At 58.6% G+C, this 16,188-nt stretch overlaps 1 protein-coding gene across 1 annotated transcript; it reads left to right on the forward strand.

Moving 5' to 3' along the window:
- Nucleotides 1-6: 6 nt before the first annotated feature.
- ISG20L2 (interferon stimulated exonuclease gene 20 like 2) lies at nt 7-5,193 on the forward strand. Its single transcript, XM_011234417.3, has 4 exons — nt 7-144; nt 742-1,590; nt 3,448-3,648; nt 4,292-5,193. The coding sequence occupies exons 2-4, from the start codon at nt 859-861 to the stop codon at nt 4,403-4,405; spliced, it is 1,047 nt and encodes a 348-aa protein (XP_011232719.1). The 5' UTR covers nt 7-144; nt 742-858; the 3' UTR covers nt 4,406-5,193.
- Nucleotides 5,194-16,188: the final 10,995 nt, after the last annotated feature.

A 16,188-nucleotide genomic window follows, 5' to 3' on the forward strand; every position in this document is an offset into this window, starting at 1 on the left:
GGAGGCAGGGGGCGCTGCGGGCGCGCGCACGCCGGCCCCCGGCGCGGTCCAATCCGCGCGCCTGCAGGCCCGGGCCTCGCCGGCGCGCGCCGACTTCCGCATCCGGCTCCGGGCGCTTCCGCTCTTAGCGGGGCCCGCTGGGAGGTAGGTGTGGGCTCCAGGGGCGCCCTTCGTGGCGGGGACCCCCTTCAACCTCGGCGTGCTCGCCGAGGTAGGCGGCCCCCAGCCTTGGTTCTCCCGGTGGATGTGTGTTGTCAGAGGGCCTGTCTCGGGAACAGGGCTGGAGTGAGATGCTTGCGCAGGGTTTCCCCGCCTGGAGCCGAGGGAGCCGCGCGAGGGGTGCCGGGGTAACCCAGAGGCCTTGGGGGCCGGTCCCGCCACTGCTGGCGAGCACACTTAGACTTCCCCTCCCCGTGCGGATAATGGAGCTCCCCTGTTCTGACTTTCCAGGCTCAGAGTTCGAGCCGGTTGGCTCTACAGCCCCCTCAGTTTCCGAATGAGACTGCGCTCAGGGGAGGGCAGGTGACCCTTGTGAAGACCCTACAGCTGGTGAATTGGGGGGCCGCGCCAGAACCCAGGCTTCCTGGCTCAGACAGTGCTCCTAGCATCATTTCACGTTACAGATTCATTCCCACTCCGGGCGGTAGCTCTGATGCCTTTCCAACTTTAAGCCCCACGCAGATGGGTCTTATCGTTTCCCCCGCCCGCGGGCTCGGTTATCAGGATCACTTTCTTCCCCAGGGTGTACCCCAGACCTCCAGATGTCGGCCTATGGGGTTCAACAGAGGATGAATCCTCTGTCTCCTTGTCATCAGTAAGCCACTCTTCCCACCTGCTCTCCCGCCATCCACTGTCCTCATGTCTACCTTACTCCTCAATCTGGATTTTGGTGAACCTCCCCCCAAAAAAGCATTTGAGGGGAATGCCAAGCACCGAAGATTTGTCCGGAAGCGGCGGCTCTTGGAACGGAGAGGCTTTCTGAATAAGAAGAACCAGCCCCCGAGCAAGGCATCTAAGCTGCACTCAGAGCCTCTAAAGAAAGGGGAGACTTCTAGCGTAGATGGCACTTGGAAGGTCTCTCCTCTTCCAAAAAAGAAGACCGTTGCCTCCAGCAGTGGGCCAGAGCAGGCCCTGGACAAGAAGGCTGCAGTGCCGTGGCTAACCCCTGCCCCTGCACAGAAGCCGGGGTCTGCAGTGGCTAAAGTGGATTTGCTGGGGGAGTTCCAGAGCGCCCTTCCAAAGATGAGGAGCCACCCAACTCGCCCCCACAAGAAGGGCCCCCAGAAGAACCCTACTCAGAAGAATGCCCCACAGAGCTCCACCCAATCTCATTCAGACAATAAATGTTCCGGAGCATCCCAGAAGATGCCAAGGAAGATGGTGGCCATTGACTGTGAGATGGTGGGCACGGGACCCAAGGGGCACGTCAGTTCCCTGGCCCGATGTAGCATCGTCAACTACCACGGAGATGTGCTTTATGATGAGTACATCCTGCCCCCCTGCCACATCGTGGACTACCGGACCAGATGGAGTGGCATCCGGAAGCAGCACATGGTGAACGCTACACCCTTCAAGACCGCCCGGAGCCAGGTGAGAGATGGCGGTGGCGGGGGGACACAGGAGGCAGCGAGGTCACCCTAGGAAGGCGCCGAAGGATTGTGGAGGAGGAAAGGGGGGTGGACTGCCAGGTGAAGGGGGCTTCCTGCTGGAGTAAGGTGTGCTGAGAGTCCAGAAAGTTACGGTTAGCTGCTGTGATGAACTGGGCTAGCTGAGACCTACCTGAGCTCCCGAAATGAATTCTCATCTGGGGAACTGGGAATCCACACAGAGGAATAGCAGCCGCTGAAGGGCAGAGCAGCAGGCATGAATGGCGAGGGAAAGGGCTCAATCTGGGAATGCCTTGTAGAGCTGGAGTTTGGGGTTGAGCACAGAGAGGTGGAGAGGGTGCCCAAGCAAGTGTGGCAAGCATGGGACGTGTTGGGGACAGGAGCAGGGTGATGTGTGTAACTAGGACAAGTAGCCTAAAGGGGGGGCGGATAAAAGACACAGGGCTGGCTTGTCGGGGTTCTCACCTCACTCAGTGAGCACACCTCCTCATGGGGGCCCCATACTGGATGCTGGACACTGGCAGCACCACAGAGGGACAGGGAAAGGAGGGTGGACTTGGGAGGCGCAGGGAGGAGGCGGAGAGGATGGTCTTGGGTGGCCTCCAGAGGGCGCCTGTGGTCCGCGTCTGTCACTTCAGCTCCACATTCTTTCTTCTCTGGACACCCGGTGTTCCGCTAATTCTGTTCGTGCCCTGACAGTTGGAGGGGCTTCATTAGAGGTGAAGGGGCTGGATTTTAGAACTTGAGAGGAAGGGCTGCAGATTCTGTGTGCCAGGGCACCTCTGAGCAGGGCTTGGGAGAGGCAGAAGGTGGGATGGGTCTGAGATCTCGAATCCCCGTGGCTCCAAGGGCTGTTGAATGAGCGCACAGTGGGCGTGTTGGTGGGTGGTGAATGGCAGCTGCGGTCTGGAGCACACAGGAACCTAGTTGATTGGACTTCCGTCGGGTTTTCATGATAGAGCGCTTCCCCGGTGCCCACGCTGGGGCGTGAGACCAGGGGGACCTTCAAATGGGTCTGGCCCCTCCCGGGGGGCTTCTGTTGGCTATGCACGGATCGATCATAGGACTGTCGCTCTTGTTCACAACCTGTTTGGAGTCCATTTGGGGAGTGGCCTTCAGAGCTCGTGGCATACTCTTTGGTTGTCCTTTTGCTCTTAGATACTGAAATGGTGAGAGGTTACTTGGTCTCAAGACTAGTAGGAGTAAGGCTCCTGAGCAGCTGGTGAACGGATTCAGCGAGTGAGTAGAGCAGTGGGGCGGACTTTCTGGGCTGCTTGGCTGCTTTCCTCTGCGGTCCAACTCTCCAAGTGATTCTTAAGCTTTGAAGCTTGTAGGCCCTTCCAGAGTCATGGAAATCATAGACCCTCCCCTGCAAAAAAAAGCCCCATATGCGTAACTGTTTGCATACGACGTGGGGTTTCTGTTACCTCCTTGGAGCCCGTCTTTGACTGCGTTTGTCCAAGCCTTGTGTCTATGGCCAGCGTGTGGGAACGGCTAGAGAAATTCACGTAGGAAGCCAGAACCGAACTGGATAGTAAGCGAACATCGCACACATGAGTGTGATTTGGGGCTGAGGCAAATTAATCTGTCATTTGGGTGGAAATTAATGAGAAGATAAGGAGCCACTGGTAAGTCCAAACCGGGTTACACCACCGGCAACAGCTGCTTTCACCTCGGGGAGTGGCGATGGAGCTCAGATGGAGGAAGCCTAGGGGAGAGGGCGAGGTAGGTGAGCACATGGTGCAGAGTCTGGACGGACCGATGGCCACGTCGGACTTCTGGGATGCAGCAGCCCCGCCAGCTTGGCCTCCTCACCAGCGCATCCTCTGCTCCCTTGCAGATCTTGAAGATCCTCGCAGGGAAGATCGTGGTGGGACATGCCATCCACAACGACTTCAAAGCCCTTCAGTACTTCCACCCCAAGTCCCTCACCCGCGACACCTCCCACATCCCCCCTCTCAACCGGAAGGCCGACTGCCCAGAGAATGCCACCATGTCTCTGAAGACCCTCACCAAGAAGCTTCTGAACCGGGACATCCAGGTGATGTCTCCCCAGATGCTGTCAGGCCCCCGGCTCGGACCCGGGGAGGGGGGGCTCCTTGCTGCCTCACTGCAGACTCAGGCCCCAGAATCGCTCTGGACGTAGATGCAGACGGGCTGCTCTAAATGGGAAGAGCTTTGGACGCAGGGGCCCAGTAGTCTCTCCATCTGTACATAGGGTAATGGTTCCTGTTCTCTGCCTCACAGAGTGTCCCAGGGGGTGCTTGGGAGAGGGAAAGTCTTCAAGTGCATGCAGAACCCTAGCTGGGAAAAGAAGTGAGCACATCGTGGTGGTCTGAGAGTCCGCAGAGGGGGTGCCTGGGCCTCTTGTGCAGTCGACACGTTTGCACTGGGAGAGGGGCGGGCGCACATCGTGTAGGGAGTGGTTGTGGAAATGGGGAAGGTGCCAGACTCGGAAGGCCTGTCAGTGATCTGGAACATTGTGTTTGCAGAGTGCAGAACAGCGTGGCTTGTACAGTCCACGGAAAGGACCGAGGCGAACAGGAGCATAGGACTAGGTCCCACCAGAGTCCTAGCTTTGCAGGCAGTGACCGCAGCAGTGTGTCAGGGGCAGGGAGAGCCAGTTGGGAAGGAAAGAGATAGTCTCTTGGGGCTTCACGCTCTTGTCTTCCTGCTGCGTTCAGGTGGGGAGAAGCGGACACTCCTCCGTAGAGGACGCCCAGGCCACCATGGAGCTGTACAAGTTGGTGGAAGCCGAGTGGGAGCAGCACCTGGCCCAGAGTCCCCCAGAAGACTAGTGGCAGCGGGAGCGCTGGCGACGTGGGGAGGCAGAGGCCGCAGTGCACGCAGGAACACAGGGCTGTGGACCAGTGGACAGCTCCCCCGCTCTACCTCCTGGGGAGCTCAGCTGTGAGGGAGGCAGAGGCTCCCCCCAGGCTTAATAGTCATTGGAATCTCACCTCCAGTGTTGTGTTGTGTGTCTGGTCACATTTTCCAAGGAAGGAGGGAGCCTCCGCGTCAGAAGCAGCCCTACACTGTTTACCTCTGAAATGGTGCTAACCACAGGTCCCAGGGTGCTGGGCTCTGACGGGCGTTCAGACCTTCATGGGGCAGGGTGCCCTGGCAAGTGAAGTTTCCCAGACTGCCTTATCACCAGGAAGGCCACAGATCCCATTTTATGCCTTTTGTTCTCAAGTAATTAGCAGCCTCCTATTTCACTCTCATAAGAAGCCTGGTTGGATGACAGCATACCCCAGACTCAGCTTTTGGCTCAGAGTTTCCACCTCATCTGTGTTGGCCTATCTCCTCCTTCCCACCTTGACCTCCAGAGGTGCCATCCCTGGGGAGGTTCCATTCTCCTTCAGGTTACAAGGCATCAGAGGTAAGAGCGTGATTTGGAAATCAACTTTTCTGATTTAGGAAAGCAGTCTCTTTCCTAAAGTAATAGAGAATTTATTTAATTTAGATTCTCCTTGGTAGGTTAAAAAAGAAAAGTGTTTTCATGGTTTTTAGTCTTTTACTTTGTTAAACCAAACCTCTAAAAAGTCAAATTATTCCCTCGATAAATTTTTATAACGGAAAAACACTCGTGTGCTGCTGCTGCTGCTGTTTTCACACTGGAACGCGCGGTCACTCGGAGGGCGCATGCCGGCTCCAGTAGAGCCCGCGGCTCTCGAGGTTGGGAGTTGAGTTCAAGCCCCGCGTGGATCTAGAGCTTACTTGGGGAAGAAATAACCTTGTCACAAGGTCATACGGGGCTGGTTGTGTGAGGGGTTCCGGATCTCTGTGGACGGCACCAGCTGGGCCCCTGTTGGCTAGAAGCCATCGAGAAGCACTGACCAAGCCTTGCGTGTAGCCCACGCGCTCTGCTGCCTTGTCCTCGTCCCCACCACAGACTGAGCAAACCTAAAATGATACCCCAAACCACACGGACACCTTGATACAGAGGGTATGTGACCAGCAGCGTGATTCAGAGCGGGCATGCAGGAGGGACGGGGCGAGGGAGGGAAGGGTGCTTGGTGACGCCACCCTGGTCGGTCCTGCCAGCTCTTCCTCCATGGTACACACCCTCATCTTGGGAAGGTGAGTCACAGGTCTGACCTTGTGTCTGGGATCCCTGTGTGCTGTGTCTTGAGGGAATGCAGCCTCCGCGTCTACACCAGGGCTCATGCCCTCTTGAGTGGCTGGTTTGGCTCCAGGGTCAGCGTCAGAGTCAGGGCAGCCGGTGGCAGGGAGTTTCCTGTCACCAGGCTGGACCTCAGCCGCGGTCTTGCCGTCCTGTCCTGCACTGCAGGACCTGCTTGCACTCTGAGCTGTTGCACTCTGAGCAAGTTGGTTCCTGCTGAGCCCGACCTAAGGAATGTCCGTGACACTTCGGAGAGGTGCCAGGCGCCCTCACACACCTCTAGGTGGGAATAATCCCAGAGGGCCGCACCCAAAACTGGGAATACACGCGAAAGCGAGTCTGAGTTACTTCGTCATCTGTAGACTGGGAGATCACCTGGGAAAGTCTCCTTCTAGGTCAGCATTGAGGGTGCATCTTGGTAAATAGGCCGCGGCTCTGATGCCCCCCTCACGTACCCTGCCCATGTCCTGAAAGCCACCTGGTCTTGGTGCAGGCAGGAAGGAGTCATCTTCTGCTCATCAGGAAGGACCGGGGGGGCCCAGAGGACCTTGCAACCATTTCCTTACTGTTTCCTCTCCTCACATATCCTGGTTAGAGCCCACCTCGCCCTGCAAGGCTGCCTGGGGCCCCCTCTACTCAAGTCCCCTTCCTTCTCTGCCCCTCTGTCCCCAGGGTCCTGGCCTCCAAGGGTGGCCAGCCCCCTGCAGATTGCCGCCTGAATCTCAGCCAGCATGTGTTTTGCCTGAACACCTGTCCGTCCTTCGGATGGAGCGTGAGCACGACAAAACACACGCTCTTCCGGTAATGCTCTTCACAGCGGAAGGATGTGCTGTGATTCAGAGACCCCTCCGCGGTGAGCTCAGGAGGGGGCAAGGCGCGTGAGAGATGAATCCCGCCAGACATCATCTCAGTGGTCTGAGACCTCACTGAACAAAGTGATCCTCCACGGGGGAAGGGGAGTGGGTGTACAAGTGGCCACGGCAAACCTGCAAGGAGGAGTCATTTGATTCCTGGTTTAGTAGACGATCACAGCGGACAATAGGAAAGCTCAACCATGCTGTAATTAGGAACTTGCCTCAAGGCACGGGAGCCCGGGTCCAGGTTTAGCAAGATGAGTACCCACGTAAGAAATCCGCCGGTTCATCTGGGGTATCCTTCGTCCGCAGCGTGAGGCTCCCAGATCGCTTCGGTTCACCCCCTGCTGCGGAACAGCCCGTGGTGTGAGAGCTGGTGACCTTGTCCCCATGGTTGGGGTTGGACTCTGCCCCATACTAAATGTGTGGCACTTTCCTTGGGGTGTCAAGCGTTCCAGCCTTTAAATCCTGGGATTCTTTTCTACCCTTGATGTTAACGGCTGTTGTCAGTAACAGTGACAACCTTTTTTTGAGGGGCTCCCTGGGTCAGGCACTGTGCTGGGTCCTCTGGGTGCCTTGTGCCGTTCTCGCTGAGGTAGGTGCTGGTATTCTCACGTGACGGTTGAAGAAGCCTAGGTTGACAAAAGATAAGAAATCCATCTCGCCCAGGCCCAAGAGCTGGTCTGCAGGCGGGAAGCCTCTGCTTCTCCCCACTGCCCTGCTTTGCTGTTGGCCCAGCCACGCGGCCTCCAAGGACACGCCTGCTACATGCTAGGTGTTGAGCTAGACACGAGGGAAGTGGCACGGTCTTGGTCCTCTGGCTGCTTACCACCACAAACCGACTTCAGTGCGCTGTGGCAAGTGCTGTCCAGGGCAGCTGCAGACTTTAAATCGGGAGCTGTGTGCTCCCACGTGTGCGGTAGGAAGATAATGCTGCGTTGGAGCTGGGCCAGGAGGCGATGGGCCGGGAGGCGAGTCCTATTGGGGTAACTGGGATGCACACGGGTGGAGGGCTGAATCAGTGAAGTGGGAGGAAGCAAATGAGCGTCCCTGAGGAGGTAGAATGAACAAGACCTAGAGATCAGTGCAGGAAGATGAAAGACGGGCTCGGTATCTCTGATCTGCGGAGAATAGAGTGGTGTCATTCAACAGAGAGAGCGACAGGCAGAAGAGTGGGTTTCCGAGGAAGTCCGCTGGGTAGACTTCGAGCTGCCTGCAGCTTAGCAGATGAGAGACCTGGGGCTGGGGGCTTAAAGACCACAGGGCAGCAGTGGGGGAACCTTGGATGGGGAGGAGGGCTTCCTGTAGGAAGGTGTATACGGGAGAGCACAGGGTCGAGATCAGAGGCTCGGGAACGCCATTCTTACAGGCCTGGAGGGAGGCCTGACGGAGGCTACCAGGGGGCCACAGGGTGGCCGAAGAGCCTCTCCAGGAGGGCAGGGATAGCAGCTGACAGCACGGAGAGGGCAGGTAAGATGAGAGCCAGGGAAAGCCTCCAGCGTTGGTGTGAATTGAGTGCCTTTCACCTGGGCAGTGCCTGTGGTGGGGACGGGGAGCGTGGCAGGTGCTTGTCGGAGGTGGGCTACAGAATGAATTGGCGGTGGTGTGCACCGCTCTCCGGGGGCTCTGGAGAGGGGCTGCTGAGGGCCACGATAGGACCGAGGTGTCTGAAGATGCTGCTGGCAAAGCCATCGACCGCAGGTCCTGGGGAGGCTGCATTGGGTCCCGAGAGACAGGGGGGTGAGCTTCACCTTGGCCAGCAATAGGGACACTTGTCTTCTGGGCCCAAAAGGAAGGAGGAGAGTGTGGGGCGGGTGGCTATGTTTCTGACAGCACCTGGTGACATGGACTGCTCATGAAATCGGAGCAGAGTATGAGCCAGAAGCCAGGGGACAGAAGTTGGGAGCAGCCGCGGAGGCAGGAGAACAGGCTGATGGAGGACACAGAGAGGACGGAGGTTCTGACTGAGGTCAGAGCCTGGGTTTGCAGCAGTGCTGCAAGCTGGCCGTCAGGTCTTTCCTGGCCCTATTTGGCAGCCCAAATACAGAAGGGGAGAGTTGACATGGTTGGGGTGAGGGGAGGGTGGGTGCGCTGGAGTCCCTGGACCTGCAGCCCTGAGAGGCTGAGCTGCTGAATGGGGATCGGTGGCCAGCCGCGGGCTTAGAGACCCAGTAAGGGCGAGCATGAGCTGAATCGACAAGCTCCTGGTGTTTCTAAGGCGGGGGGGGGGGGAAACAAACGANGGGGAACACAACGATGGACCATCGAGGAGTGAGTGCGTGCGTCATGACCTCTCCCAGCCTGGCAGGGCACTCTCGTGTGCAGACCTGATTTTTGCAGAGTACCTCTTTCGTGCGCCTATCCAGGAGAGTTAAATAAATGATTAAATCAAGAAGCAAGAGTACTGGGGGGGCTCTGTCGGTGGGGGGTCTGCCTTGGGCTCAGGTCATGATCCTGGGGTCCTGGGATCAAGTCCTGCGTCGGGCTCCCTGCTCAGCGGAGAGCCTGCTTCTCCCTCTCACTCTGCCCCTCCCCCTGCTTGTACGCGTTCTCTCGTTGTCAAATAAATAAATAATCTTAAAAAAAAAAAAAAGACGACTACTAATGAAAGGCGCAGTAGTTTCTTTCAGCCTAATGGTCACTGATTTTGACTGAAGTCTTGTGCTTACTTTCCATTCATTTGTTCTGGAAGCAGTTACTGAGAACCAGCCATGGCCAGAGACTGTTGTAGGACCAGCAAAGCCTGCGTGGGCTTCCTTGTAAGGGGGCTGGTGAGCGCTGCGAAGGACAATAAGAAGGCAGGCAGATATGTGTGGACACGGGACTGCAAACGGGCTGTTGAGAGAAGACCTCTCTGAGGTCAGGACGTTTGAGCAGAGGCCTGAACAAAGTGAGGAAACGAGTCACGTAAACATCTGGGGAAGAACATTCCAGAGAAGGCGGGAGGTGCAAGGGCCCTGAGGCAAGCGTACACTTGGTGTATTCAGGAGCAGTAAGGCCAGGGTTGCTGGAGCAGCGTGAGCCGAGGGGAAAGGGGTCAGTGAGCAGGGGGATGTAAGCAGAAACTACAGCCTTTGGACCGTTGTAAGCCCTCAGCTTCTATCCACACAAAACCAGAGCCACTGCAGGGTTTTGAGCAAAGGAGTGGTTTGAACTGACTTAGGGTGTAAAGGATCCCCCCGCTCCAACCCCCGGGCTTCCGTGAAGGGAGACAACGGGGACAGAGAACCGTGGAGTGCTAGCTCTGTCTGGGCGAGAGATGCCAGGAGCCGGGGCAGCAGAGCTGCTAAGTGCCCTAATAGGGACAGATTAGCTTCCCACACGATGATCTTTGGTGGGGTTGATACTGACCAAATGTTTATTTTATATTACTTCCTTTCATTTCTTTTCTTAAGTAGGCTCCACATCCAACATGGGGCTCGAACTCACGACCCCAAGATCAAGAGTCACATGCTCTTCCGACTGAGCTGGCCAGGCGCCCCCTGAACAAACGTTTAAATCAAGGCTGACATTTCGGCCTTTGAACTCTCATCTGAGCTCTGTACACACGGCCCACCCACCACGAAGCACTCAGGGAGCACTCGCACCCTCGGGGGTCAGGACCTAGTGTGGTTGAGGGTGGGGATTGGCTGCAGCCTCTGCGCAGTCAGACTGCGAGATCTCTTCCAGGCTGTGATGAAATGGGTAAGGGATGTCTAGTGCCGTGGTGAGCCGGCTTCCCCCCGAGGCCCTGGCTGCCTCTGCCCCCCACCTGTGGAGCCCCTGCTCAGGCCCTGTGCCCCCCTCTCTGCCCCCCGCCACTTGGCTGGGCTGACCCCCAGGCTTGCTGGCTTGCTTTAACGCGTATGCTCTCTAGCCTCGCTCAGGGACACCACCAACTCTGGGCTTTCTTTGAAAGGGTATGTGTGAGGCATCGGATTTTGAGAGGTGGGGGTGGGGGGAGAGGAGGGGAGAGAGGAGGTAGTTTTTAAAGATTTGGCATGGAAAGACAAAGAACTTAATCGTCGTCCAGGCTCACCCAGATTCTATTCTGAAGTGTGAAAGAGGAAAGCTTTGGAATCAGCCAGACTGGAGACAGCACAGGGACGGCTCTCACGTAGGGTCCGGCTGAGTCCTGCAGCTTGTGTCCAGCCGGGCCTGCCACCCCGGCCCCTCTGTCACAGCTCCGAGCAGCGCCAGGAGCCCAGTCGCTCAGTCAGGGCAGCTATTCCAAAGGAAGGGTCGGTTCTCCCCTCTGGAATCCTGCTCGGTTGCTTCTTTGGAAAGAGTCCATGAAACGGATCCAACCATAACCAAAGAGGAAGAAGGGGGATTGCCCCTGCCCTGGGAGCCTGGGAGGGAGATGGAGCCCACACCCCGGACCCGGAGGGAGGCAGGGGCAGATAATCCAGCCTGGCAGCTCCAGGCAGGGGCTGGGGCTCTGGGCTGGGCTGGGAGAGTGGGTAGATCTGGGAAGCTTTCCTGAAGGGTGAGCTGGTGGAGCTGCAGAAGGAGCAAAGGGGCCTTTGGAGAAAGGGCCGAGTGTTCTGGTGGCTTCCTCCTAGGCTGGGACTGCCCCCCACCATGCACAGCCTCCAACCAAGGCACAGAGTGGCTCCTCCCAGCTGTGGCATTGGTTCCCTGGGGCTCCTGGAGGCCTAGCCCTGGGGGTCTGGGAGCTCAAAAGCGGGGATTTGGCCCACAGTAGCGAGAGAGACCCACAAGCAGCCTGAAAGGCCTGCGAGCGTCCAGGACCCAGGCTGGCTCCGTCTCTGGGCCAGGTCCTGCGAGCTCAGCAGGAAGACAGGCCCACCAAAAGTCCAGGTCATCTGGAGCCCTGGAATCCTGAGGCTGACCGTCCCAGAGCTCTGGGGTTTAGGAGGCGGGAGACTACAAAATCCAGGAGACACTGGCTGGCTCCTTTGATCCCCCAGGGACGTGTCCCTGCGGATCCCCAAGTGCCAAAACTCCCCCTTGGATGTCTTCCCCAGGTTGGTGGAGGAGACACAGGCGGGGGGGTGGGGCTTTGTCAGGGCAGCCTCGCCGAAATTCTCAGGTGCTAGCCCGGTGCCCCCTGGGAATCCGGGCGGGCCGGGGCCCCTGGTGGATGAGGTGGGACAGGGGGTAATGGGCAGGGGGAGGCCGGAGACTGCTCAGTCTCTCTTTGACAGCTAACATTTTCCAGAGCCGGCGCCCGAAGGAGAAAGGAAATCAGAGCTTCCCACCTCACACATCTTTTTCCCATTTTGTTCATGCTGCCCAGGGAAAGCCATTAGGGCTATGTCAGTCTGGGGCCTCCCCCACCGCCCATCTCTTTAGCCATCTCTGAGGAGGGGCAGGGGTGGAGGGGAGGGTCACTGGAAGGACAAGGCTCTAGCCTGCGAAGGGGGCTGACTCTGAAGTCTTTTTTTTTTTTTTTAAGATTATTTATTTTTTTATTTATTTGACAGAGAGACAGCAAGAGAGGGAACACAAACAGGGGGAGTGGGAGAGGGAGAAGCGGGCTTCCTGCCAAGCAGGGAGCCCGATGTGGGGCTCGATCCCAGGACCCTGGGATCATGACCTGAGCCGAAGGCAGAGGCTTAATGGCTGAGCCACCCAGGTGCCCCAACGACTCTGAACTCTTTTATCCCTCAATTGCCTGCCCACTCAAGATGGGGGTGTGGGGGCAAAGACCCCGAACCCGGGCTTCTGGGGCTCTCACTCATGCTGCTCAAACCCCCCACACCTGCACCTCTGGCTCTGTCTCTAGGGAGTCTGGCCCACTGGCCTGGAGGACCTGGGAGCCTGGGCCTGGTCTGCAGCAGGAAGTGCCCTGCCGGTGGGGGAGCTGGCCTCCTCCCTGGAGCCAGGCGGGGGCCGGACTGCTGGGTGTCCTGGTCTGGAGGCCAGCTGCCCTGGGAGCATGGAGGAGCCTGGAGGAGGACTCCTCCCTAAACTGACTGACCTCCTTCCTGAGGCTGAGCCATTGGCTCCTGTTACCCTGCCCTGCTCCCAGGGACAGTGAGGCCGATGCCCTCATTCTAGGCTTATCCAGTACCTCAACCCCCCCCCCGCCCCCTGTTCTCTGGGAACCTTGGCCTTCTCCTCTCCCCCCTGCCCCTTTCCTCTTCAATCCTGGAGTCTGCTGCTCTGGCCCGGTGCCCGCCTTCTGCACTTCAGGCTGGAGAGGGAACAGAGCACCCAGCCAGTCTGCAGCCCTGCTGATTTCTTTCTTCTGCCAGAAACTCCAGATCATCTCTATGGGGACAGGGATTCCCTGGACCCCCGCCTGGCTCTTCTTCAATTTCCCATCCTCAGCGAGGGGGAGAGGAGGCCTCTGGGAGATGGCTTGGGCTCCCCAGAACAGGTCCTGGGCTAGGTTGCAGGCTGTCCCTCTTTGCCAGGGCTGGCCACATCCCCAGGTACCCTGCAAACCCAGGTGTTCAGCCTGCTGAACTTGTCATGGCTTGGCCTTCCCTTTCCTGCCCTGGGCTGTCAGGGGTTAAGGGACCAGTGCAGGGCAAGGGGTGGGAGTGGCAGGGGGGTCTGGCCCTCCTCACAGGCTCATAAAAGCCAAGAGGAGTTTAACTTTCTCCATCCAGCAGTGCTGTCCCGGGGGAGGGTGGGGGGTGGGGGGTGGTCCTTCTGGAGGGGAAATGGGGGCCGCAGCTGGCCAGGATCAGGGCCAGGCCCCTCTGGTGTCTGATGCTGGCAGTTGCCATCAACAGTGCCCAGTGCCGGCCACACTGGATCCCCACCTCCGTCTTGGAGGTTCTCTAAAAAGCAGGAGGACTACAGAGTAGGGGGAGCGGGACGTTGGTGCCTGTCCCCGCAGCAAGCTAGGGGAACGGGCAGTGGCATGAGTGGGGAAAGAGGGGATGCCCTCCACCAGACCAGCAGGAAGCAGTAGTCTGGGGGACAAAGAAGCAAGCACCCCGGGGTCAGAGAGCAAGAGCCGTGTGCCTGCTCCCCGTGGGCAGGGTCTCCAGGTTCTCTCTGTGCTGCCCCCTGAAGAGGCCAGCAGAGCCAGGGTCCTCTCTCAGGACAAGACTCAGTCTGGACACGTCCTCGGCCAGGGCATCCCCAACTCCTCCCTCCTGCCTGCCCAGCTCAGCGCGCCCGGCCCAGCCCCGAGGAGAGCGTTGGCAGCTGGGAACCAGACAGCAGAGCCAAAAACAACAGAGGAGCTGCCTGGCTGCCTCACAGACCCTCGCCTGCTCTGTGATTTTCCCAGAGCTGGCAGCCCTCCTCCCACCCGAGGTTCCGACCCTGCCCAGCCACACCTGCCTCTTTCACGGGGGGCCTGGGGTGGCCCTGGAGGTCCCTGACATTCCCTCCTTTCGAGTCCAGCTGCCCCTTTCTTTGGGTCACTCAGGATTCTCTGCCCACACCTTCCCTGGCTTGAGGGGACTCTGGCTGCTTTCTAGGTCCCTGACCCCGTCTCCCAGCTGGCTGGAAGCCCTAGTCCCTGCTGTAACAGCCATCTGATGTGGGGAGAACCGGGGCTAGGCCTTCCCAGCTGTGAAAAGGGCTGGGTCCCTGAGCCCAGGCAGGCAGGCGAGAACGGAACAGTCCCCTCTGTACTGAGGGTCAGACCAGACCAGGAGGCAGGATGCTCGAGTTCACGCTACGCCACACAGACTCCTGAGGACATGGGGACGAGGGGACACCACTGTCCTGCCCCCGCCACTCCCAGCTCCTTTCTTCTGCTCTTGGACACCGCCCCCCATCCCGCAGAACTTCTGCCTGCTCCGCTGCCCTCCGCTGAGGGGCAGAGACCCAGTGTCTAGCCTGACCTGGGTTTAATTTCTCCAGGACTCCCAGCCAACAAACTCTGTGACCCGGCAGATGCAATAACACTGCTCAGGGTGAGGCTCTTCTCCAAGTGCTGAACTTGGCCGGGAATCTCCTTTTCCCGGGTGGGGGGAAGGGAAGGGTTCATGACTCTGCCCCTCTCTTCATCCCCAGCTGGGCGGGTGGTCCCTCCTGCCCCATCCTCAAGGGAGTGGCAGAGAGGTAGGGGCAGCTCCTCTCCCCCACCCCCCCCACCCCTCCATCGTGCATCCATCCACGTCCACTCATGTGCGCGCTCCTCTCCCCAGCCAGAAGGGAGCGCACCTCCGTTCCTTCTGCTGCTAAAGCCAGACACTTTCCTCTTAGCCTCACTGCCATAGGAACAAAGCCCCAGAAGGTTATTTGCCTAGCTCTCAGGCCTGTTTCCTCCCCACCCCACCCCCACTCTGCCTCTGCTGCCCCAGCTTTTCTCACCAACTCTGCACCCTTGCCCAGTCTCCAAATTCCTGGGGGAGCTCCCGACAGGGATATGACCAAGGTTCCTAGAAAGGGAGAATGGGTTGCCCCGGGGCTGACCTGTGTCAGGTTTGGTCCTATTGAAAAGGCCAGCGACACTAGGAAATTCCTTTTCATTGATCCTGGCGGGAAATTAAAGCCAGTTGTTTGTGACCCAGTGACAGGGGCTAAGCTCCTCCCCATCGCCTGGCCCCAGGCCTGGTCCCTGCCCCTAGGCTCCCCCATCCTCCACTGTTAGCCCCTTTCCCATCCCCCAATCCTCTTGTCCCACCCACAGTGTCCCCCAACCCCCTTCCCTGCATCTTCCCTAAGCCCCCTCCACTTGCCTGCCCGCGTGCTCCTGTGGGGAGACAGGGCTGCTGGAGGCAGAGACCTGCTTCCTGGCACCCTACTCCAGACCCTCTCCCCACCTCGCTCTGCCAGGGCTGGGGTCCAGGGGCTGGAGCTCAGGCCCAGAGCTGCCAAACCACAAACACTCACATCTGGAAAAAATTCCCCTCCCAGCCCGACTTCCCTTTGTCTTACTTCTGTCTCTTTGGAACTTCTGGCCGCCAGGCCAGTGGGGGGAGTAAGGAAGTGAAGGGAGGGGAGTGGGCCCAGGCCTCCCTTCCCCCCACCCCAGGGAGCCCCCCTTCCAGCCTCCCCAGGATCCTCAGCCAGACCACATCCCCCCTCTGCTCTTGTAGGTCTGGCCTCCTGATGACTGTCTTTTGGGTGAGGTTTTAACACCCTGAGTCACCATGCTTGTGGGGAGAGGGCCTGTGCTGGCCCTTCTCTTCTTTTTTTTTTTTTTTTTTTTTTTTTTAAAGATTTTATTTATTTATTCGACAGAGATAGAGACAGCCAGCGAGAGAGGGAACACAAGCAGGGGGAGTGGGAGAGGAAGAAGCAGGCTCATAGCAGAGGAGCCTGATGTGGGGCTCGATCCCATAACGCCAGGATCACGCCCTGAGCCGAAGGCAGACGCTTAACCGCTGTGCCACCCAGGCGCCCCTGGCCCTTCTCTTCTGCAGTAGGAAAGATACCCACTGAGCAGGGGACTGGACCCTTCTGGCTGGGGGCTCAAGAAGGCTGGTGTGGAGAGGAGGTGGGCAGATTGACCCTGGTGGAAGAGGTGGGGAGCAGTGAGGGGGGAAGGAGGGGTGCAGGAGTTCCTGCCATGTTCCCTCCCCCAAGCCTCTCCTCATCCCTTTGGCCAGGAGCCTGATTTCACTGTCAGAACCTAATCCCCCTCCCTTTACCTACAGCAGCGAGAGAGCCGGTGGGGGAGGAACACAGGCGGGTTGCAACCCCAGGCCCTAAGCACCCCCAGGGGCCACCCCCTTCCCTC

The sequence above is a fragment of the Ailuropoda melanoleuca genome, chromosome 8, assembly GCF_002007445.2.
Source record: "Ailuropoda melanoleuca isolate Jingjing chromosome 8, ASM200744v2, whole genome shotgun sequence".
Lineage (NCBI taxonomy): Eukaryota > Metazoa > Chordata > Mammalia > Carnivora > Ursidae > Ailuropoda > Ailuropoda melanoleuca.